This window comes from Camponotus floridanus, unplaced genomic scaffold (genome assembly GCF_003227725.1).
Source record: "Camponotus floridanus strain SB8 unplaced genomic scaffold, Cflo_v7.5 scaffold22, whole genome shotgun sequence".
NCBI classification, from domain to species: domain Eukaryota; kingdom Metazoa; phylum Arthropoda; class Insecta; order Hymenoptera; family Formicidae; genus Camponotus; species Camponotus floridanus.
In genome coordinates, this window is record NW_020229348.1 from 306475 (window position 1) to 331809 (window position 25335).

A 25335-nucleotide genomic window follows, 5' to 3' on the forward strand; every position below is an offset into this window, starting at 1 on the left:
TTATATTAATGTATCAATATATTTCACTTATAAATCACATAATTTACATAATAGAAATAATTGATTTGTATAGTAGAAATAATTAACACCCAAATATTTATTAGCTTATATTAGTTTTCGTGTAACAATGATCTAAAAAGATAGCCCTTATTATAGGTTCATTTAGTCATTTTGGTTTTATCTTCGAGAAATGCACATTTATTTGGTTGGAAACAGACTGCACTGTCGAGTTTTTGGATACAATAATCGGCTTACCTTGTTGAATAATTCGTAATATCGTTTCGTTTCCTCTAAAGGGCACCTCGTTTCTCGTGATGATAGGTTTTTGTGGTTGATTTTGTCGAGTAGTGTCTGTTTGAGCAGATGGCAACTGAACACAAATATCGCGCTTAGGTGTTTGTTCACTTTTCGTATTTACCTTTAGATAATTATTTGTAATATTTTTAACACTGATTATATTCCTATTTGACGGTATAAGCAATCTTTGACTTTTCACCAGAGGAAGTATCTTGTTTCCAAGTTGTATAGTACACTTGGTAAGAGGCAATGTCTTAATAATTGGTAATGGTTTATTGATTGCATCATTGGTCAGATCAACTACATCTTTGAGTTGATTTGGTGCTTTTGATGCATTTTCTTCAGCGATCTTAACTATTTTCTGTCGACTATCCACCTCCCAAGTTGTAGGAGGTTTTGCAAAGGATCGTACTCGCAATAGAGGCTTCTTTTCTTCTTCCCGTTGATTCTCGGTTACAATTACATCTGTCGCATCATCTGTTATTACCTCTGTTTCACCTGCAATCGTCACCTCTGTGATATCTTCCATTATTGGTTCCGGTATTTCTGCTACAGCACCAGGCATTACATCCGCTACATCCTCTGTTACCGTTTCTATTACAGGTAGTACAGGACCAGGTATTACTTTGGACATGTCTTCTGTTACCACCTCAGGTAGATCTTCTACAACATACACGTAAAATATATGTCTACGATTTCTCTCATTTTTTGTGTGAAAACTTAAATTCACAAACCTTCAATCCTATTACTTGTGCAGTCTACTGTAGAACATGTTGGTAAGGAATCCGCTGGTGTTTCTGCATTTACATCCACATTTTTTGCCACAATATTATTATTGCATACTTTATTTACAATTTTCTCAGTTGCTTGATTTTTATTCTCAGATATCACCATGTTATTCTCTTTTATCGGAGTTTTTATTTTATCCTTTTCATTGTATTTCTGTTGCGATGTATCTAGTAGAGTTTTATTTGATATAACTTTATCCGTTTTCCGATATATATTTATTGTATTTATATTACTCATACCATTTTTTACAAGCAATCTGTTATTTTGGTTAACTTTGTTCTCTGTGTTATCTTTGTTCTCTGTCTTAACTTTGTTAATTTTTTCATTTATATTCTCCTCATTATCACTGTCCTCTTCACTTAAACTAGCCACAGATATATCATCCTTTATCTTATCATCCACAACACTTTCACCTTCTTCATCTTCTTCTTCCTCCGAAGTTTCAATATCATTTTGCTCCTTTACTTCATATTGTTTCATTGTATATTTGTCAAATACGGCAGCTAATCTTTTTTCACCTTCGGTGCGATTATCGATTAATTTATTTGCTAAGTCTTTATCTTTTATAGCTGGATCTTCTCCCGCGTTTTCAAGATACAAAGAAAATGTATCCCAATAATCGTTACGTCTTGTGCGTTGTAAAAGTTCTCCTAATTCTAGGAAAGCTTTTCTTGCTGCAAGATATATATCAAAATAATAAACATATAAATATAACAATTAAATATATTTAAATATAACAAATAAAATATTTAAAATATAACATTAAATTATATGATACACCCCCCCTCCCCACACACATACAAAAGTTAGTAAATACTAAAAGTAATATATATATCTTACCCAATTGTTTTTGTTGTTTTCTATCTAAGCCTAAATTTCTTTTATCGTTACATCTACTAACACATTCCAAGATATCTCTATAATCAGGGAATATTACATCATTTGTAAGAGCTCCTGTCTTCTTTATCTTATTTCGTCGGGCAATTTTGGAATTAATGAAATTTGTTATTGCTTGATCAACAACAACAATACGAGTTGAGCTTATATGCTTGGGCCGCAAATATACGCGCCCCGCATCAGTATTTTCTCCCGTTAATTCGCAATATTTGTTATATAATTCTACCATCCTTTGTTTATATCTTTCAACTTTCATATAAGTACTATTGTCCTCTTTATCGAAATCAACTTCTGCTTCTTCCAATTTTTTAATTATTCTTTCACAATTTGTCATGGCTTGTAATATTAATTTAATTTTATCTTTTGTCCGAGGATTTGCAGTTTCTTCATTATCATTGCTATAATCTAATTTTGCTGCATTATTAACTGATAAATTATTTGCAGCGTATGAAGTAGAGGGAACTGCATCATAGGTTTCTGTAGATGGCAATATATGGGATTTTTTTTTGAATTTTCTTTTCATCTCATTCATCACTTCTTCTATATATACATATAGTTTTTTATCATTTTTCATAATGGCCGCACGCTTTTCATTTAAAAACGAAACAAAATGTTCTGAGCTGGTGTATTCCGGATCTAACTCTTCGTAACGTCTCTTTAATTTATTAATAATTTTTTCCATATCTTTTCTATCCTTATCCTTACTTTTTTGAAGGCATAAACTTATAAAGAGCGGAAAAACGTCATGTGCAACATACGATATCTTTTTCTTCTCTTTTATAACCAATTTTGGCTTTTCAATTATTTCTTGATTTTTGTTTGGTTGTACAGGAACAGACTTATTAGATAAATCAGACTTATCAGAATTATTAGATATGTGATATAAGTCAGGCTTAAATATAGTTTCAACTAATGCCATAACTTGATTTTGACATTCATAACTTGATTTTGACATGTTCAATTTTTTTTTCTTTTCCATATTGTTATGAATTTTTTCTTCTGTATCTGTTGTCAACATTTTTCGTTTTAAATTATTTCCTTCTACTTTTTCATCATCGCTAGATAAAGTTTCTATCTTTCCACAAGTGACAGAAGTATTATCTAATTTCGTCTTATTTTCCTACAGCAATAAATTTTAAATTAAATCAGAATAAAAAGTATATATCGAAAGAGTATATAAAATATATATATATATATATATATAAAGAGAAAGTGAGAAAAATTTTATTACAGTTCTACTACACCTTTTGCGAATTCGTCTCGTCGTCAGAAGAAATACAGATAATCTCCATATCCATGATTTCATTCAAATCGAGTTCGAATTCGTTACCGCCAATCTAGATATAACCTAACGCTCCCCAAACTGTCTTGAATGACCTCCTGTTAAATAATAACATATTAAATTAAAAAAGTAATATACAATTTTTATCACGAAACACATTTCTGACGCGAGTAACATCGCGATTTCACCAGGTGAAATCTATTCAAGGCTTGTGCGATGATGTAATTGCCGTTTTGCGATAACTCTTCATTTCCGAAAAGGCATTCCCGAGATCGTTTTGATAACAATCCCGCGTATGAATTCGTGAAAAATCTGTTGTCTCGAAAATAGAGTACAAATCTTACATGTTTACTACTTTCTTGGAAATAGTAACTTTAAAGAGAGAAGCTGAAGCGTTGAATTTCCGGAAAACAAAGAGATAGCGAATAGGTTGTCTTACTTACAAATACTTATATGAATATTTCAGGTGAATTCACAAAAAAAAAATTGGATAGAAATTGAAATAAGAATCTTAAAGCCCGTACTTTAATGGAGCTGGTACAAAGTTGACAGAAAATAATGAATAGGATCAACACCTTAAAGTTCTTCCGACACAATAAAAGAGAGATGATAAAAGATCCAAAAGCACTGTGCAGGATATTTATGGTATTTATCAGCACGAGACCGAAGTATTAAAATATTACCAATGCGTGAGTAATTTTATTGGTCAGTTATTAGGGAAATTTGATCCTACAGGCTGGTATGTTGTACGTAGGTACGTAGAGAACAATAGATAGCTTCGGATGTAATGTGAGTGGTTGAGACGATGAGAGAGGGGAAGAAACAAAAGTGTTAAAACATCGTAAAGATCCGTACAGACGGGTTGAGTGCGCAATGACATGCGTAATTTGAGCCATGGCAATATGGCGCCCCTTACACACAGACATATGATTGGGTAGTTTTTGGATACGGATACGTGATTGGTCAGCTTTCCGATAGGAAACGATTAATCAACTCATGGAATACGTCTGTCTGTGGACAGACTCTAATTTAGAAAAAAAGGAAGATTTATTTCAGAATATCAACATTGTTTGCGCAATCGTCTACTGCGTATGTTTTATATTATTATGATCATATAAAGTGTACATATATTTATACGCAACGTGTTTTGCATAAGATACAAATCAATCGATAAGGCTGGGTCTACAATAGGTAATTTAAGCCTTAAGCCTTAAGAGACCAATCACAGTTAAGTATGAAGAGAATACTCGGCTGTGATTGGTCAATTTTTTAAGGCTTAGGGCTTAAATTATTTATTGTAGATCGGGACTAACAATGGCCGGTATTCATAGTCCGATCTTATATTTAAGATCGTCTTAAGTCTGCTTCGAGATTGACTTAAGACCTCATTCAACCAATCAAATAGCTGCGTAGCATTTCAAGCTCGAACTTAAGACGATCTCAAATATAAGATCGGACTATGAATACCGGCCAATGTATTATAATGAAATTTTGTATTCGAGTCAGAGATATTTTTCTTATCTTAAAAAATTAATTTTTTTACTTTATATTACTACTATTAATTATTTCATATTATTTCATAGCGCTTATTCAGATAATTTTGCATATGATGTACATAAAGCCCTATCAGACTACATATTAAATATTGCAATATCGTAAGTAACTTTAAAAATTTTAGGCCTATTCTATGGCCGGAATTCATAGTCCAATCTTATATTTAAGATTGTCTTAAGCTCTCATTCCACCAATCAATTGCTGCATTGTAGTTATTTGATTGATTGAATGAGTTCTTAAGATAATCTTAAATGTAAGACCGAAATAGATTTTAGATCTAAAAATATACACCAATCAAAGATTGCGCAGCGCCACTTTCGCATACGAAATTTTTTGGCACGATTTCAAGACTAGGGCATCAGGTGCAATGTTACTCTTAGCTAAAGTCCCTATTACTCTTCACTAGAGTCCCTAGAATGCAAATCCTCTTATTGGATTCTGTACAACGGATATGATGCAGTTTGATTCACCATACATTTGTATCCATGCTCATGGACGATTGACTCTTTCCGGTTACAAAGCACACCAAGCATGGGTATGTTAAAAGAATTTTTCTGTAAAATTATCATATTTTTGAAGAAACGATTGTAAAAATGTCAGTTTTGATGAATTCTTCGCTAATATATTTTTTCACTATTTTTCCTTTGTTATTAATATTTATAAATACATGCATCGTATATTTTTTCTTTGATTCGGTATTTGTAGCGTGTCTTTCAAGTATACCGATATTATCAGAGATATTAATGTCGATTATTATGAATATTAATGATGCTTTTATATTATACATACTGTTTTAATATTTCTATTTACAAACAATACTTGACAATATAGAATGTTTTATCCAGAAAAATAGTCTACACAGGACATAACCATTAAGTTACTCACTTTGCATTATAGGTAAACCTAGAGGTCTTCGCACGGCGCGCAAGCACGTGAATCACAGACGTGAGCAGCGATGGAACGATAAAGACTACAAAAAGGCACATTTGGGAACCAGATGGAAGGCTAATCCTTTTGGTGGTGCCTCCCATGCTAAAGGAATTGTTTTAGAAAAAGTGTACGTAGTTTGTACTATTATATGTAAAATTTGCATTTAGTATGTAACTTAATGGTATTTTATTTTTTAACAGAGGAGTAGAAGCCAAACAGCCAAATTCTGCTATCCGTAAGTGCGTCAGAGTACAGCTGATCAAAAATGGAAAAAAGATCACAGCTTTTGTACCAAGGGACGGTTGTCTCAATAACATTGAGGAAAATGACGAAGTTTTAGTGGCGGGTTTCGGTCGTAAGGGTCATGCTGTCGGTGATATTCCTGGAGTACGATTCAAGGTGGTGAAGGTTGCAAATGTTTCTCTATTAGCTCTCTACAAAGAGAAGAAAGAGAGACCTAGATCTTAAATTGTCAAGTACTAGAAACATGTATTGACAAATATAAAAGTGTAATTTAAAGATAATTGTTTTATTCTATTCTTATTATCAATACATCTTCCTGTACCTTACATAAACATTTCCAATAATGCACGTGTGATACAATTTATAGATTTTTCTACATCTTGTATATTACAAATATTTGAATTAGATATCAATTAATTACACTTTACGATTGTAGCAAAAATTGTGTATAAATATAAAATCAATTGTTTGTCAAATTCCAATTTTCGAGTTCTTCATTATGAACAAGTATATCTTCTATAATTTTATTGAAAGGTGTAGCAGTCTTCGGTAACATTGGTAAATTTTTCATATTACATATTTCATCTTTTGCTCGCAGTATCTGCACAAATATGATTAGATGTATACTTTGACATTGATTAACATTACATTACGCAGTGAATTATACAATAAATCTAAAATTTTCCTACCTTTTTTAATGTGTCGAAATCAGAGCATATGCTTTTAATGTCTGAACAAATGGAATCAGAAATATCTTTATTTAAATTCCCAGTTTGTACTGGCCAAGATGAAATTGTCTGAAATGCTTCTATAAATTTCTCTGTTTCCTTCTCAAACAGTGCATTCTGTTCATCATTAATTGATTTGTCATCAGTCTATAATATTTATACAAAATAATAATTTAAACATATGTTTTTAATTTCGTTAATAATTCTTTTTCCTTTCATACCTCTACATGTGAATCTTCAGCCAAAATAGTTTTAATATCTTCGCAATCGTTATTCGATACGTCTGTTTCATTTTCTTCGAAATACTTAATACTTTCAGTATAACTTATTTTTGGTTTAACAGAAAGAGAAGGTATTTCATTAATATCATCAATACACAGCTAACAAAAAATGTATACACATTAATAACCACAATATATATAAATAGATTTATATTATATATTCATTCAATATTAACATATCTTACATATAACATACCTTAGTAATATCCACAAATGTTTTTTCTATATCAATTATATTCACAAGGGGTTTCATGTGTACTTCTCTCATAAAATCCAATAATAATCTTAAAAACGGTAGCTGTTCTTTCAAGGAACATTTACCCTAAAATAAAATTAAAAATATCTTTAATATATTAATAATAATAATCAATATCTTATATATAACAAAATGTGTTATTTTATAAACAAACCAATAATATATTCTTGTTATTACACATTCCAATCTGAGAGTAGTATTCGAACAACTGATCTAAAAAAATATATACTATTTTTATTATGTTATAGATAATATTGTGTTTATTATATTATTGTATACACAAATATTTATTATAGAATAATAAAGAATAATAAATAGAAATATTATTCCAGGTTTAATTGGAAATAAATACACCATGAAATTACAATCGCGACATGGAGAAAAATAAGGATACCTTCCAAAGCAACATCCTTCAGCTTTTCTAAATGTACGTTGATTGATGATGATTTCTCTGTCAGCAGCCAAGAGAGTAAGCAAATGCGATTTTCACCACTAAGAATTGTTTTTTCCAAGTCTTTTGACTCCGCGTTAGTGATATGCGGATACCGCAAGTGTATTAAAGTATCGTATATACTTATCATAACATCATTCGTATCATTCATAGTAGCAGAGAGAAACCTGAGAGCGGCCATCAGCTTCGACGGGCACATTTCTTGATGCTTGACGCGCCGTCTGACAAAGTGGACGTGAACTATGTCCATTACGCTCGGTAACGAAACATGGTTTGTGTCTATGATATGGGTTCATGTCCGAACTATTCAGAGATGGACAGTCGGATAAGAATCGATAATTCATCGTTCTGTCTTTGTCTCATCAATGACAGACCACGCGACTGCCACGCGACGAGCTTATGATTTTGCATTCCTCTTTCTCTCGTCGCGCTTTCACGTTCTTCGTTATGATGTAATAACGAAATGATCTTCACATAATCCTAATTTTTTAAGGGTATTTGGCAGACAAGTTTTCCAACTTTGTATGTCCTGTAACAAAAATACAACACATTATGAAAATTACGATTACATGCTTACTTCAAGCTGCCATAGCAATTGGTATACCGAATGTTTGGTAAAAAAAATTTTTTTGTCAGGCGTGTTGGTTATAATCAATTCGATAAAGTGATACTTCATAATAGCGCGTAGCAGTGCAAGTAAGATGACTGCTTGTCACGGCGCTGACCCGAGTTCGAATCTCTCTGCTGTCGTTTTTTTTCGGATATGAACCATAGCTCGGACATGAACCATAGCTCAGATACCATGTGTATTATTATCGACTATAATGGATGTAGTTGACGTCCACTTTGTCAGGCGGCGCATTAGGACAATATGCCCGTTAAAGCGAGGTGGCCGCTCTCAGGTTTCTCTCTGATAGTAGTAAATGATACAGATATACATGAAAAAACTCAGAAAAACATTTAACTGCGAGTGAGAAAACATGAAGAAATTATAATTATCTCAACTCGCAACATTTGTTATATTATTTTAAAGAAATATTAACAGAAGACAATATACACATACAACTCTGTATATATTTAAAAACAATAATAAAATTTCAAACAACATGAATAATAAAGTTCAATAAGATGAGAGACTCGTATCAGAGAGAAGACAGAGATATTATGGCCCGCTTTTAGTCCCGAAACCTTACTGTCATGTCTTATGGAAAGAGTGTGCTATAGCCTTTAGGCCGGTATTCATAGTCTGATCTTATATTTAAGATTACTTAAGTCTGCTTCGAGGTTGACTTAAGACCTCATTCAATCAATCAAATAGCTGCATAGCATTTCAAGCCCGAATTTAAGAAGATTTCAAATATAAGATCGGACTATGAATACCGGCCTTAAATATATATCTATCTTTATCTCTCTTTCTAAATAAATAAAGACACATATATTTAAGTTTTGCTTAAAGCTAAAATAACGTTGGTGCAACCAGGCACAAGTCACGTAAGCTATAGATTTTCAGTACTGTGAATTTTGGAACACAGCCAGTATATATGATGTAATCTATATATAGAATTAATCGACTATAAAGAAATGTTCTTCCAGAGATATTGTATAAAAAATATTTTATTATTTATAACATTTTGAAATATTTTAATTTAAGTAGTATACATTTATATGTAATTAACACAAAATTATCTTTTCGATATCATTCATTTGTTATTGATAAATAAGAAAAATATATTTCTAATTTGTTATATAGTCTTAGCTGAAGAAAAAAATTAATGGATGTAAACTTTTTATAGTAAATTTGAAATTTTATATTAGATATAAATTTTTTAAAGTTTATATTAAATATAAATTTAGATAAGATTTCCTGTCAATATCCATTTAGGTAGCTTTAAAGAAATCTTCTGAACTGGTTGTGTAAATATGCCCTTCACAGAGAAGAAATTCTAATATTTCATTGATGCGAGGTATAATATGTTTTGGCACTCGTGTCAGAATATCACGTTTCTCGATACCACATTCTGAATCATTTGCCGATCGAACAACTTCGAGAACCGCTACTTGTTCGGATGACATACCACTCATTGTATTATCAAATGTTGTAGGTAAATTAGATAATGTGGATTCTTCCGCAGGTTTCTTAGCCTTCAATATAAAATAGATGACTTCCATAAAGTGACAAGTCAGTTCATTTAAATCTTCAAGAGGAAACATGCGCACAATCAGCACATGTTGTTGATTATTTTGATTACGTATTAATCCATAAATGCGCACATATGTATTAATTTGCGTACAAATACTTTCTAGAGGATTCTTATCTGCTTCTAACCACTTGACAGCTGTGACAGTACCTGCAACATAAATTACAAATCAAAATCAAAGCTTATCAAACATAACTATAATTATAGTTTAAGAATATTCAAATAAATAAATATTGCAAGTGTTTCAAAAGTTTTCTAATTGTACAATGTTTTTAATGTATATGAATTATTATTCGAGTAATTTATAAAATATTAATCTAGCAAAACTTTTTGCAATTTATACACATACATATATATATATATATATATATATATATATATATATATATATATATATGTGTGTCATTAAAATCGAAATAATTTACACAATGTACCTGTGTCATCCTGAATACTGAAAGAGATTTTTGTTGTATCCTGTTCAATATTACGTATGACTCCGACGAATGTTAAAGTATTTACAGTTTTGCCGGCAATCTGCAGGCCATCTCCTGTTGCGGATGTGATGTGTTTTATCATTACGGGGGCAATACTTTTGTCACTATCTTGCGACTTCTTCGCGGTTCCTCCTTGCGTGCTTTCGTCCAGAAATCCGCCTCCAAAATTCGTGGAGCTTTCATTCCACATGATTGTGGGTTCGCAAGCTTAACTTTTGGAACTGGAAACACGTTGTATATTAAGCAATAAACAAGACTGAACTTGCGCGCGAAATTCGAGTTGGTTGGATTAAGTTAGGTTAGAATAGAATGTTATGTCACATTTCCAGTTTGACAGATCATGGGTCTGTTCTTTTTAGCTGCACTAGTGCGATTAGTTAGAATGAAAGAAAGTATGTTTGTCTCTTTCTAACTTATTGCACAAGTATAGCAGTGCAGCTAAAAAGAACAAACTCCACGTCAGATTGAGGGATTGCATGGGACGACCAATCAGAATTTAAAAAAAGATTTCTTCGCGTTTTCATTGATCAATCTTATGTCAATCCATAAGTCCATATATTGACAATTAAGATTGAAATTTGACCAATCAGAATAGAGAAATTTTATCTTCTCTTGTTATGAGTCAAATTTCGATTAAGATACCCGATATGGGCTAAGTCTGATACTAATGTCAAATAGAAAGTAGCTGCACGTCTGCGTGTCTGTTATCTTTTTCTCTTCAACAATCATATATATATATCTCACTTGCGAGCGAAAAATGTAACATGATGCAACTATAAAGAACAGACCTGCAGTGTGCGCTGCCGGTCTTTTTTACACACTCATGCTTTTCTAAGGGGCAGGAATAAAAATATTTTTGCGCGATAGTTTGCACGGCTATCGGGTTCAAGCTGATTTGACGTGTAAAGATATCTGAATAATTCGAATCCGCCTTTAATCTCGTTGAAGATGAATCGAGAAGATCGGGGGTTGTTCGTGTCTCCGGTTTGTTGATTTTATGTTACCATAAAAAGTATCATGGCGTCTAAAACCCATGTGGACAACACGGTGAACGAACGTCGTTTGCGACCGATTTATGGTACGTATAATTTTATCGATAACGAAATCGGATCTGGTATCCGATGTGCTCATCCCCGTCGAACTGTCTGGTCGTATCTTCGGAATTAAGGATGACGAGGTTATATAACAGCACCCAGTGAAGTTCCTCTGGGTTTCAGACTGGCTAGATAATGGCAACAATAAAAAGGCGCTCCAAGAAGCGGACAAGGTACTTAAGAAACACCCGAGTAATCAATGCGCCAGGGTACTCAAGGCTCTGGCCCTATTGCGGCTAGGTAAGGAGAGTGAGTGCCAAATTATTATGGACAAAGTGCGGTCAGAGATACCATGTGAAGATTCGACCCTCCAAGCGATGACGATCTGTTATAGAGAGATTCATCAACGTAAGATTTTAACTTGCTTATTTTTGAAAAATATATGAGAATTATATGGTTATCGTATTGTTTTAAATATTCCTTTTATTGAATTTATAGCTGACAAAATTAGCGAGGTGTATGAAGCTGCTGCAAAAGCCGATCCTAATAACGAGGAACTTTTGACGCATCTTTTTATGTCATATGTTCGTCTTGGAGACTACAAAAAACAGCAGCAAACTGCTCTTACCTTGTACAAAATGAAACCTAAGAATCCATATTATTTCTGGGCTGTTATGAGTACAGTGATGCAAGCCATTCATTCGGACCAAAAATTAGCAAAAGGAATTATTTTACCATTGGCAGAAAGAATGGTTTGTTCATTATTATTTTTTGATGTAATTGTAACTGCATATGTTTGTTACAAAAAGTTACTTATTTATATATAAATAGATATTGTGAAAATGATTAATATAATTGTTTTGAGTTTTTTAGGTCCTAAAATTAGTAAGAGAAGGAAAAATGGAAGCGGAACAAGAAGTGCAACTTTATTTAATGATTTTGGAATTGCAAGACAAAAATGAAGAAATATTGAATGTGTTGTCTAGTCCTTTAGCTTCGCATTTATCATATGTACCACAACAGAAAGCTACAATTCTGTTAAAACTAGAACGCTTTCCCGAGGCTGCTAATGCATATCGCGAACTTATTAAAAAAAAGTGAGTACAATTGGCAATATTCTTTCTTTTAAACACTATTTTATATTCATGATATCTTGATAATATATTGATTTCTCCCTCAATATTTATATGTAAAATTGTCATGTTTATTATGTAGCAATGACAATTGGGCATTTTATCAAAATTATCTTTTGGCGGCCTTAAAATTTCAACAACCGACAGAATGCTTGGATTTTCTTAACAATATTATTAATACATCTGAAAAGGGAATTCGTGCACCATATTTGGCTCGTTTAGATTTATTAAAACGCGCCTATGATAGTGAAGATGTACAGTGCAATTTGCAAGCTGTAAACTTCATGCATCAATATTTTGTTCAATTTGGAGAAAAAGGCTGTGTAGTTGGTGATTTGCGATTATATTTAAATCTACTTACGTCCAAGATGAAGTTTGAATTATTTGAAAAGGTAAGGAGATTCAGATTAATCTGTGAAGAAATTTTTAAGTTTTAATATATTTATATATGATATATTAGAAATATTAAAATCAGATGCATCAACTGCATTTCTTATTTATTTCAATAAGATTAACTAAAATATTTTAAAATTGCTTAATGTAATTATTTATAATATTGTAGATTGAGAAAGATGTTGGCGTTACATCAGATGAGTTTCCTACTACTGTACGACAGATGCAAAGGCATATTCATTTAGAGCAATTGCGGCGTATTTGTGGTTTCCATCATCCTCCTTTGGCAGATAGAAACAAACAGGAACAATTAATAAAGCGATTATGCGATTTATATAAAAAAGGCATTGAATTATGTCCAATGCAAGATAGATTGCCAACTGATTTCTGTCCGGCGGATCCATATATTCTATTAGCTACACATTTGTTGCATCAATTATGGGTTGATACTAGTGATGCGTCTTTTCTTTATAAGTAATAATATATTTTTGTATATAATAACAAAGCTATCTATGATATTAATAAGAAATTGCTAATATTTTGAAAACATGCACATTTTTGAAACGATGGATTTACAGGGCAATGTCGTTATTGGAACACGGTCTTCTGTCGAGTCCTGTAAATTTTCACATCAAAATTTTGCTCGTGCGTATTTACTTGGAGGCTGGTCTAGTGGTCGCGGCTGATCATACTTTCGCATTACTTGATGTAAAGCACCTTCAACTAGATTCACTGGGTCATCTCTATGCGCCTCTTCTCGCACCTCTCGGTAACTTGCCTCTGGCCTCAACAACTCTTGATCATACAGCGAAATTTTTCATAGCAAACTATAAGGATGTATGTGTTTTCAAGTATAATAGATTTAAGAAATGGACGAGAATATATATCTATTTAAATTTAATTCATGAATTATTTTTTTAGAGTGCAGATCATTTAACGTTTGCATATAAATATGGCAGCTTTATAAAAATACAGGAATTTGTTGAACTGAGAGAACGATTAGATAATTCATTTCATTTTGCTATGACAACTGTAGATAAGATGTTACTCGATTTATGTTGGTGTGATAGTACTGCCTCTTTGATTTCTACTTTGAATAGTATGCATATACAACCTCATCTTGATACAATTAGATGGGCATCTCTACGAGATAATCGTGACTTGGAGGTAAATATATTTGACAAGAGAGATATAATTTAATAAAATGTAAGAGAGAGAGAGAGAGAGAGACATTCAAATTTTACCAGTAATAAATTTTATAAATTATGGCGTTAAATAGGTTGTTCGTGGGTGGGAGCCACTTCATCAGAATGAAAAAGATTCAAGAATGCAAGAGGAGACGCGTGTATGTATGTTAAGACTGCTTGCAGCGAGAAATGCTATACTACGTATTTTGGCCGCAAGTGCAAAATCTTCTTCAAATTTTCTTTCTCAAATATCTACCGAGCTTAAAGAATTGGATGAAGAAATCATCCCAAAAATATTACAAAAATTTGAAACGGACGGAAAACGGAATAGACCATGCAAAATATTGGTTCCGCTAGATGCTGTAGAAAGATTACGCGAAGCTCATTATTCTGAGCAGTTGAGAACTATAGCGTGCCTTGCAAATTCACTTTCTCAGTCATCTTATCCAGACTTTGATTGTATACAAATGCTGCAAACATCTCTTTGCTTACAAACATTACCTATTCCCGAGCGGGATACGCCAATATCTTTTAAAAACTTTTTATTCAGAGCCGCAACTTGTAGCGAATCTTTAGCGATCATTAGCGCTATATGTAGCGTATATGCGGTAAAATCGAAACCACATGCTTCACAAAAGAAAAATAAAAAGAAATGCAATAAGAAAATCGAATCGAACATGATAAATGAAACTAACGAGACTAAGGTAATTATTTCTTCTATATGAAAATAAATTTTTAATATTAATTTAAAGTTTTAAAGCATAATAATATAATAATCTTGCAACATTTTTTGTACATGGAATTGAATGTGATAATCTCTCATTTTTATGCAAATATGACAATCGTTAATTATTGAGATGATATATAATTTCACTATATAAAGCATAATCAATTTTTATAATGATTATTTATTGCATTATAGGTTTGGAGGGAAGTAGCTGTATTACTCTCTGAAAGAGTTCAAAATTTAGATGCAGTCCTAACAGAATTTGAAAAATATGAATTACATACAGATTTGGATGAGAATGATCATGTATGTACCACTATTATGAACCGCATTATAAAACGAGGGCAAGCGAGTCTCAGGCAAAGTTGCAGATCCCTCAAATCTCGTACTCAGCCTATATTAAGGCTTTTAAGTAATTTAAAGAGCTGAAACTATTTGACAATATTTGTACAAAGAACAATATCTCTCCGTCTATTTCATAATTTTCAAAAAATGATTCAAGAATTCTGTACATAATTCTTAGCTCCCATCAATTATAAATAATGAATGAATGGTTTAATGCTGATTAAAATATCTGAATCTTTTATTTGTGTGTGAAAAGCATTGCACAATTATTTCGATACTGCCATTCAATCAGCTCATATGATGTTCCTTGAATCCTTCAAAATAATAGGTGTGTGCATATGTAATAACTCAAATAGTCTAACACTCTTTCAAAGTATATAGAATTTTTACATTTAAAAAACGGATTAAGTTTAAAGTTAAAGACTTATGCACCTTTAATTATACGCCATTTTTTCATTAAAATAAAATAATTTTATCTATATATTTTATAGAAAGTCTATATTTGTTCATGGTTTAAAGTCAAGTATTTTATGTAATTTTTTTTTAATATAATATTTATGGTATATATTGTTTTTAAATCCACATTTTTAAATTCCACTTTTTCCTTTTATACATATGAATAAATTATTTAGAAGTAATAAGTTTGTTGATTCAAACAATTCTGGAGAAGTCAGTCTGTAATTGATAAATTCTTTACTTAATTTTCGTAATTTCTAGCATGACTAAAAACAATTGCATTTATTTTATGTATATTATATGTATATGTATAATTATTTCACTTAAAAGAGAATGGGTATTTTGTTTTAAAACCTTTAAATCTATGTTTATTGATTAGCACATAATTAACGTGATCGAAACTATATTAATGTTTTTTAATTATTTGATCGGATTGAATAATTACATATCAAAAATTACACAAAAATAGTTATGAGTTTTTCAATATTTTGTCGATATTACGATAAAAATAGTTTTATTTACAAAAATTATATATATATATATATATATATATATATATATATATCACATTTAACATCAATATTTAACACATAGTAGTCTGTACAATAATCATTACTTAAAGAATTTTTTAATTATCAATTATGTATATTTATCCATTTCTGTATTTAATCAGAAAATATATCTGAATAGGAAAGTAATCATTATAATGTAATTATACATTATAAATATATGGTTTTTGTGCTGTAAAAGAAGCATAGAAATCTAATAATCAATAAATTAATCATGAAATTTATCTCTGATGCTACATGCTGGGAGAGCGTGTCATAGTGATAAATTGTTGGATTATATTGTCATTCTCTTTTTATGATTTTAATTATATATGATTACATATAATTTTAACTACTAGATGTACACTAGTAGTTTTTCTATACGGAACTGCGTTATAGAGAAAAAAAATGCCTATTATATATATATATATATATATATATATATATATATATATATATATACACATATATATATACATATATATATACATATATACATACACTATGTGCATGTATTTTCCTCTTAGCAGATAATGAAATATTTGCAACAGTATACACGTCGAGATACACTATACATAGGAAAACTGATTATAATCCTAATCTTCCGGGAGTGTTGCGATAGGGAGCGGGGGTGCCCGGTTCTCTAATGCCAGGCGTTAATATTTCCTTCTTCCGAACCGACGCCTGTTCGCGTTCGAGTTGCTCTTGGGCGCGTGCCTTCATCTCCTCTTCAGCCTCCTTCATTTGATGCTCCATCTCGTGGAGGTGCTGCATCGCTTGCCGTCGTTTCGCGCGACCACTTCTACCAGTCTCTTTCACACTAAAGAACATGGGACCCAATTCGGCCAGCCAATGACCATCTACCGCGGTAACGCATTGCATGTATTCCTTGGCAGTCATTACGAGTTCGTGGTATACGACGTAATCAGGCGTGAATCCCATGCCGAATAGCGCGGAGGTAGGATGAAGATGACATGGCATTCCGGTACGACAATTAACGTACTCGCCGATACCCTTCAGACGTGCTGCTTGGTGAAAGTATGCGGAACAGATGCATTTTCGCACGATATCCCAGTCGGTACCGCAACTGACAACGTCCATTTTTTGTTGTTTTAGAATTTCTTCGAGTTGCGACCGTACCTCCCGCACCTTGCGCATCGCCTTTGCATGTATGAAATGATCGTTACACCAGGAACTTGAATAACCATTTGCCTTCCATTGATTGTACACGTTCAAATATGTTAGGTGATCTGATTCTGGTACTTGAAACTTTTCACGCGCCGAATCTGAATCTTCTTCGCGTCCTTTAGGTCGATAAAAAATCGACGGAACTGACAGCATGGAGACGATAATGAGGATATCGGCAGTGCAGTTGAGTTGCGAGGCGACTATGAGCATCTGGCATTGAGGTGGATCCAAAGGAAACTCGGCCATTTGCCGGCCAAGGGCGGTCAGACGTCCAGTATGATCGAGTGCGCCCAAAATCCACAACTGATATAACGAGTTTAATATATTATCTTGTGGTGGCGGATCCATAAAATGGAATGCCAATAGATCCTGTACTCCCAATGATTTCAATAGAAGCACTGTATTAGCTAAATTTGTACGTTGTATCTCAGGAACACCAGTTAATAATAATTCGTCTAAATATTGTCTCCGTGTGTACAATCTGTAACACTGACCAGGACCGGTACGACCAGCTCTTCCTTGCCGTTGATCGGCGTTGGCTCTCGAAACAGGATATACCTGCAGAGCGTCCATACCTATTCGAGGATTATATACTTTCAGTTTACAATATCCAGAATCGACAACAAAAACGATTCCGTCGACTGTTAGCGACGTTTCTGCTATATTAGTTGCCACGACGCACTTGCGAAGACCACCTTCAGACCGTTGGAAGATTTTTGCCTGCAGATCCGACGGTAATTGGGAATAGATAGGCAGTATAGAGAGAGATGGTGCTGATTCGATTTCAGCTAAACGTTCCTTCAAAACTTCGCAAGTGACTTCAATATCCTCCTGACCAGGCATGAAGACTAGTACGTCGCCACTTTTAGGCTGCAAATGAATCTGCATGACTTGCTTTACAGCCGCGTCTACATAATCTTCGACCGGATTCTTCGCATGCAACACCTCGACGGGAAACGTGCGTCCAGGTATTTGAAACGTTGCCGCGTTACCGAAGAAAGCAGAGAATTTGCTGCAATCCATCGTTGCGGAAGTTACAATTAATTTTAGATCGTGTCGTCTAGCAACCACCTATAAATATTTAAGTTAAAAGGATTGTTTAAGGAAAGAAAGTAGTTGGATAATACAAGATAAAAAATAAATTGAACGCGCAATACCTCTCTGAGAAGACCGAATAATACGTCAGTGGAAAGCGACCGTTCATGAGCTTCGTCCATTATGACAACACTGTAACGATCCAAATCCCCTTCTCTCAAACTTTCTCTCAATAGAATACCATCAGTCATATATTTGATGATTGTCTGCAAAAATAAGATCAATTATATAATATTAGTTAATTATAGGTCGAAACAAATTTGGAGAAATTTAAAAGAAATATATATTATACTTACATCCTTCGAAGTACAATCTTCAAAACGTATTGCATATCCGACTTTGTCACCTAGAGCAGTTGCCATTTCATCAGACACTCTTTTCGCAACAGACATAGCAGCTACTCTTCGAGGCTGAGTACAACCAATTATACCGTAACGACTGTATCCGTCTTCGTGAAGATATTGCGTCAATTGAGTCGTCTTACCGCTACCTGTTTCACCTACTATTATGACAACGCTATTCTCTCTGATAACGTTCAGCAGCTCTTGGCGTACCGCGAATACGGGGAGACTTCTTCTTTGATGTTGAATAGATCTATGCCTAGCTTCCCCCGTTACTTCTCCTGCTCCTATATGCCGTGCGTATTTTTGTCCGGCTTTAAAATCTGTTTCTTGTCCCGCATGTTCCTTGTCGTCCTTACGCCGATCGTGTACACCCATAATATTGCCAATGTGTGTTCCAGCCAATTCCCAATGCTTTTTTTGTGCTCTACGCCTTTCCTTTTGTTCGCGATATGCCTTGACCAGCGCTGAACCTTTCCTCGCTACGAGAGCCATATCAGATGTAGGATCGCGCACAGGTACAACTGGTTCTGGTTGTTTTGTAAATACGATGCGACCATCCAGGAATGGCGGGACTACATTATGAACCAGCAAGTGAACTCTCGCTTCACCCTCGTCATCGGGGTCGTCATCATGTTCCAACGAGCTGACAACTCCCGATGTTAACATACGGTTACGCTCCCACAATTCATTATCTTTATTTATTTGTCGTTGTTGTGCGGAAAGGCGTTTCTGTCTCCTGGCCTCCAGTTCCATTTCCTTCTTTCGTGTGTATTCCTCGGACACATTGGCAAAAGCATTGTTCTCTCCATCGTCCAACCCGTACCATTCTCTATCCAATCTTTGCTGTTCCTCCTCCCACAATTCCTTTTCCTCTCCATCTACCATTGGAGTGGCACCAGAACTCTTAAAATCTTTGTTCCAAGAATTATATTTATAAGAAGGAGTAAATTCGCTTCTGATGCTGTCGCGATCTGTCCTGCCATCTCTGTTGTAAATATTCGGTGTCGGATGATCCCAGCTCGATCGTCGCGGTTCTTCATCTTCGTCATCGTCCCAATTGCTCTTGGAAGTGGGATCTTTCGTTCGGAATTTGGGTGTCTGGGGTTCATCTTTAAATCTAAGAGGCGTTTGCCTCACACTATCTCTGCCTCGACTTTCTCTGTCCCTGTCTCTTCGCCTATCTCGGTCTCTTTCACGACTCCTGTGTGAATTTCTAGAACCTCTATCATCTACATTTAATCTTTGACGCTTGAGCCGTGATTCTAATCTCCGTTGTGCTTCAGTGTTGACACCACCAGTGTGAGTAGGAGTTTCTTCTTCATAAGATCGATATCTCCTGTCCTTTCCTTCAGATTTTTCAGACCTTGAACTAGTAGGTTTAGTAGGTTCCTGTGACTGTTCTCTTCTTTTTCGTTCCGCAAGCTTCTCGAGTCCTAACAGAGAAGGCTTCTTAAAAGTATGATCTGAAGTTTTCTTACGAATAATGAGGCCTCCTGCTTCATTTCCATCAATTCCATCTAGTTTATACAAGCTTGAGTCATCTGACATCTTTTTTTCAGCAATTTACTAAATTTCAGTAGAATATTACTATCTCCTGAAATAAATATAATTAAATTATGTTAGGTACAACTGAATAAATGGAATACATTTCGCTAGAAAGATTAAGAAATATATAATGATTGGATTATTTAAAACTTGAAGAAATTTAATGTTTAATTATTAAATATAAGGAATTAATATTTTAAAAATTATTAACTGACCTAAAGTATTTTTATGTAAAGTAATACATCAATATCAGTAAAAGATCTTATCACATCAACAACTGTCATAATAAGAACAGCATTATATTACAAAATTATAAAATTACAAAACCATTCACACACTAAATATTTTACAAATTTACTAAGATACATTTAAATAATATGATTTCAATGCTTTTCAAAATAGTATTTCAAATATTTTTCACATAACAAAATAACCTACAAAATATACACTTGATGAAGAATACCAAGAACCACTATAGAAATACCATAGGAAAAATAATCGAAATGATGAGAAAGTATGGCTGATATTCAGGCTATATCGAGATTGAATATTGACCAATCCTGATGCAGATCTTCTCATAAAAAGCTTTATAATGTGTATTTGACGCTAATCTATAGACCTTTATATATTTTTCCTATTCTATGGCCTTAAAATTTAAGCGCGCATGCGCAAAATACTTTGTTACGCGCCATGACTTATTCAGTTCAAAATGAAACGACACTTTTTAACTCTTTTCGCACTTTATATTCGCATTAAAAATGATTCGTGCGTGCGAACGGACATCGTGTTCTCGTACTCGATACACCTACGCAATTATTTTCTGGCAGATTGTCACGGTTGACGATTAAACGGACTGTCAATCGACGGCGGTTAAGGAAAACACGGCGCGCGCATGCGCGAGCGTCCAGTTCGCGCAGCCTCGAGTTCGGAGTGGCGAAGTATGATCGTATCGCGTCTTATAATCGCGTAAAAAAATGGATCGCGAGTGTGAATAAATGTTGAAAATCAATATCGGACTCGTTATAACGCATTAATCAATATCTCCGTTCGCGATTGATCGATCTTCCCTATTATCGTTCGGTGTCGTTGAGTTTGCTTCCGCGCTTAAGTCGGCGGCGGGGAAGAAACGGACAATTTCGAAGAATCGTCGAGATACTTGATTGAGCGATTCTCAAAATGAGGATACCCAATATGAAGATTTGTGCGCATCTCTACGCATCTCGGCATCCTGTCACTTTGCGAACGAAACGAATTCTTTGGAGATTCGATTCTCTGACCATCTCGGATGCATTCGTCGAATTGTTAAGAGAAATGATGTCTCGATCGTTTTGACGCTGATCGTATTATCGCGAATCGGGTATCGGGAACACGTCGAGCGAATCATTGGACGAGCGATTATCGCAACAATTGACCGGTATGTAATAGTTTTATTCCCTTGAAATATTCTTATCGCATGCATATGCTATATACATAATATATACATATACAAGTAAGTACAATGCAAGTACAATGCAAGTAAGCAGAGGTCGTTGCGTGTACTTTTTCACGTCGCGCGCTATTAAAGTTCGATGTTACCTTATTTCTTGCATGCTTTAATCATTTCGGAAAAAAATGTCGAGAAAATGTGAGAAATTTGTGACGTCATAAAAAAATTTGTGTACACTTTTGTTGCATGTGTAACAAATTACATTTTATATCTTCTCTTTTCTTTTTTCTCTTCTCTCTCTTCTCTCTCTCTCTCTCTCTCTCTCTCTCTCTCTCTCTCTCTTTATCTATCTATCTATCTATCTACCTATCTCTAAGGACCCGCTTGATGCTTTTTATTATATAAATTTAAGTCTAGGCAAATAAATATATTTAGCCGAGTAATTTAGCTACATCAAATCTATATAATCATATATAATATTATAATATTCTATAATAATATATATGGTAGTCTAAAAACTTCTAATTAGGCTTTACAGCAATTCTTATTATTATTTCAATATATAGGTTAGAATTAATTAAATATATATACCGAAATTAATATATCATGTATATTGATGTATGATACTTCAATTTATTGATTTAACCAGTCACTTCTGTAAACAGGCTTTTACTACGATTTTTGATCGATAAATTATTTTTTACAACTTTTGCGATTTCTTGGTGATCTTTCAATTTTTCTGAAGATACGTTTAGATTTCCTTTATTTTCATTGCATAATTCTTTATTCATCATTTCTACGGATTTTGCATTCAAATTATTATTTTTATTATAATTTGTCCAGCTACGTTGAAAGTTCACAAAAACATCTTTCCAAATACATAGTTCTTCCACTAAAAAATAATAAAATGCAATTATAGTTATCTTTAATTGTACTTAATTGTATATCGCAAATGTAAATTAATAAATTATTTTTAAAATTTAGCAATATGATATAATAAAAAAAGATTTTATATATGCTATCATAACAAATGCAAATATTTGAGAATATATGATATTTTATATAAATTTTTTGCCTATATGATGTTATGTATAAAAAAAATATTTATACAAGGTGTTTCATAAGTGGTGGGCAAAATTTCAGAAATGGATTCCTCATGCTTAGAGAAGAAAAAAAATCAACATAGATCCGGAAATGATTAGTTTTTGAGTTATTAAGATTTTTGTAATACAAAATTTTGTCTCATTTTTCGTCTTAGAAGTCCTTTTACAGGCATCAACATTATTTTTCAAGTTCGGCGACCTGAAAAACATTGTTGATGTTTGTAAAAGGACTTCTAAGACGAGAAATGAGACAAAATTTTGTATCACAAAAATCTTAATAACTCAAAAACTAATCATTTCCGGACCTATGTTGATTAACTTTTTTTTCTTCTCTAAGCATGAGGAATCCATTCCTGAAATTTTGCCCACTTATGAAACACCCCGTATAGTAAAATTTATATTTTCAGAAAAATAAAAGTATTGATATTAAAGAAGACTTCAACAACTTTTAAAAAAGACTTCAACATTATAAATTATTATTGCTGTAATTTGAATTAAATTTTATTTAAATTAAATAATTCTTTGCCATATCTATAATAAAACTTTTTGATCTAAAGTGCATGTATTTTAGTATTTTTACCGTATAAAAACAATGTTATAAATATAAACAGTCCTGCCGGTATGCTTGCATTAGGTAACACGTTATACGCTAATCCGAAAAGAGCTGGTCCTTCATAAAAAGCTATTCCTTCGATAGTATTGATAAGCCATGGCAAGTAAAGATACGGGATTCCATATATGTCTCCAATCGTTAGCATTATTGTTGACACCAATGCCGCAAGCATGTCTGTCACTATTATCTTAATTCTTAAATCTATGTTAAATAGAAAGTCATTTTCTACGTTATCGTATCTCCCTCCCCCTCTGTCGTTTAATCATATGGAACGAGAGTTTTAGTTACTGTAATTTCGACGTAATAAATTATTAAAAACAGCGGGTCTCGAAAAAGAACGGAATGAGCCGTATGAACCAACTTCCAAAGCGATCGAGCTTAAACAGTTAGTTGCAAAACACATTATACCTAAGTATAATGTCTTGGTCTGGAATAAATACAAAAATATAGATGCATCAAAATAATCAAGATCAATTAATTAATTGTTCAAGTTTCAAAGATGCATAAATTAATTTTTATATTTTGTAGTAATAATAAAAATTAAAATATATTCTAGCCCAGAAGAAAGGAACAGAGAGTAATTATAGAAATATAAAGAGCCTCGGAAAAAAAGAACGGCTTACGCACTTCAATTAAGGAGACTGATTAAGAGATTTTGCTTTAATTAAAATCGAAAATCAATAGAAAAATTAATATATACCTTGGAATTTTTTATGTTATGATCGCTATCCTTCATTTTTGTGTCTGAACTCGAGGCTTCCGAGTCGAGAATCATGATCAATTAAAATTTTCTCCGTTAAATCTTCCAAAAATTGTCTTAATTATTATTTCATTGACTGCTTAACATCGGCTAAAATTGGTTATATATTATTATATATACATGTGTCATCCATAATTTATCTGAAAACTTAATGGCGCGAATAAAAGACGGAGCAAGAGCAATGATTATTCAACTTCAGAGAGTGATTTAAATACTTTTATTTTTTATACTTTCTAGATAAATATATTTTTCTTCTTAATTTATTTATTATATTATGCGATTATCTAATATATTATATCTTTTTATTAGTTTTTATACTATCTTTTTTTTAGTTTACGTAAAGGAAACTGTATATCAAATAAATAAAATTTATAATCATATGCATATTTTTACATATAAATTATGTATAAATTTCATATTTTTCTTCATTTTCATATTTCGATCATATCTATTGCGCTTTTTTTTAAATAATATTTTGTCGATATTTGTCGATAATTTTGATTCAATATATGATTTATATTTAATATATAATATATTTGATATATAATATTTACGAAGTAAAATATATAACTATTCTTTATGTATGTATGTATAGTTTCTAATAATATTCTTATAATTATAAATGTGACATCTCTCTCACAAAATCTCTGAAACGTCATTGCAGAGAAGAGGCGATGGCATCGTGTGCGGCCCGAAGATCCGCTCATTGTTTGTCTAATGCATATTGACTATTAACAGCAAATCCGTTTGCCTTATAGGTCAAGTCACTGCTACGTCACGTCCTTATTTGCTAAGCAGTCTCATCCCTCCCGATCATCTTCGGCTACCATCCATATTCGGCGGTCTCATCCACAGACAATGCCAGTCGCATTCATAAAAGCATCTACCTGTTTGGTGAGTAGAACGCATTAAATACCTGACATTAAGCAAGAGACACCGAATTTTAGCGCGCATAACATCTACGATAGATAGCTTTATCATTCGTATGAAAAATATTCATTTATCAAAATATTGTTTATCGAAACTATTATCAAAATA

At 32.9% G+C, this 25335-nt stretch overlaps 6 protein-coding genes across 9 annotated transcripts; 2 read left to right on the forward strand and 4 right to left on the reverse strand.

Moving 5' to 3' along the window:
- Positions 1-68: 68 nt before the first annotated feature.
- On the reverse strand, positions 69-3934 carry LOC105253594. 3 transcript variants are annotated; one of them, XM_011261709.3, is made up of 5 exons: positions 3790-3934; positions 3228-3363; positions 1927-3103; positions 1032-1760; positions 69-960 (listed from the first exon to the last, which is right to left on the reverse strand). In XM_011261709.3, exons 2-5 carry the CDS (start codon positions 3279-3281, stop codon positions 167-169), a joined length of 2754 nt encoding a protein of 917 aa, XP_011260011.1. In that variant the 5' UTR covers positions 3282-3363; positions 3790-3934; the 3' UTR covers positions 69-166. The 3 variants fall into 3 exon arrangements, with proteins under 3 accessions (XP_011260011.1, XP_011260027.1, XP_011260019.1); XM_011261725.3 differs by having other exon boundaries at positions 3841-3922; XM_011261717.3 differs by lacking the exon at positions 3790-3934 and adding an exon at positions 3610-3696.
- Positions 3935-5181: 1247 nt separating this feature from the next.
- LOC105253574 (40S ribosomal protein S23) lies at positions 5182-6286 on the forward strand. The gene is made up of 3 exons (XM_011261689.2): positions 5182-5354; positions 5717-5876; positions 5950-6286. Exons 1-3 carry the CDS (start codon positions 5351-5353, stop codon positions 6215-6217), a joined length of 432 nt encoding a protein of 143 aa, XP_011259991.1. The 5' UTR covers positions 5182-5350; the 3' UTR covers positions 6218-6286.
- Positions 6263-8482, reverse strand: LOC105253583. Its single transcript, XM_011261697.3, has 7 exons — positions 8313-8482; positions 7652-8237; positions 7412-7470; positions 7198-7323; positions 6942-7100; positions 6682-6867; positions 6263-6593 (listed from the first exon to the last, which is right to left on the reverse strand). Exons 2-7 carry the CDS (start codon positions 7956-7958, stop codon positions 6453-6455), a joined length of 978 nt encoding a protein of 325 aa, XP_011259999.1. The 5' UTR covers positions 7959-8237; positions 8313-8482; the 3' UTR covers positions 6263-6452.
- Positions 8483-9541: 1059 nt separating this feature from the next.
- Positions 9542-10727, reverse strand: LOC105253564 (replication protein A 32 kDa subunit). Its single transcript, XM_011261678.3, has 2 exons — positions 10341-10727; positions 9542-10056 (listed from the first exon to the last, which is right to left on the reverse strand). Exons 1-2 carry the CDS (start codon positions 10588-10590, stop codon positions 9587-9589), a joined length of 720 nt encoding a protein of 239 aa, XP_011259980.1. The 5' UTR covers positions 10591-10727; the 3' UTR covers positions 9542-9586.
- Positions 10728-11177: 450 nt separating this feature from the next.
- LOC105253554 (N-alpha-acetyltransferase 25, NatB auxiliary subunit) lies at positions 11178-15466 on the forward strand. The gene is made up of 10 exons (XM_011261666.3): positions 11178-11478; positions 11618-11842; positions 11933-12186; positions 12308-12531; positions 12650-12959; positions 13130-13434; positions 13539-13797; positions 13882-14127; positions 14240-14851; positions 15070-15466. The coding sequence occupies exons 1-10, from the start codon at positions 11418-11420 to the stop codon at positions 15301-15303; spliced, it is 2730 nt and encodes a 909-aa protein (XP_011259968.1). The 5' UTR covers positions 11178-11417; the 3' UTR covers positions 15304-15466.
- Positions 15467-16735: 1269 nt separating this feature from the next.
- Positions 16736-20863, reverse strand: LOC105258656 (pre-mRNA-splicing factor ATP-dependent RNA helicase PRP16). Of its 2 annotated transcripts, none has more exons than XM_011270075.2 (4): positions 20834-20863; positions 18803-20444; positions 18569-18712; positions 16736-18482 (listed from the first exon to the last, which is right to left on the reverse strand). In XM_011270075.2, the coding sequence occupies exons 2-4, from the start codon at positions 20396-20398 to the stop codon at positions 16812-16814; spliced, it is 3411 nt and encodes a 1136-aa protein (XP_011268377.1). In that variant the 5' UTR covers positions 20399-20444; positions 20834-20863; the 3' UTR covers positions 16736-16811. The 2 variants fall into 2 exon arrangements, with proteins under 2 accessions (XP_011268377.1, XP_011268376.1); XM_011270074.2 differs by lacking the exon at positions 20834-20863 and adding an exon at positions 20611-20711.
- Positions 20864-25335: the final 4472 nt, after the last annotated feature.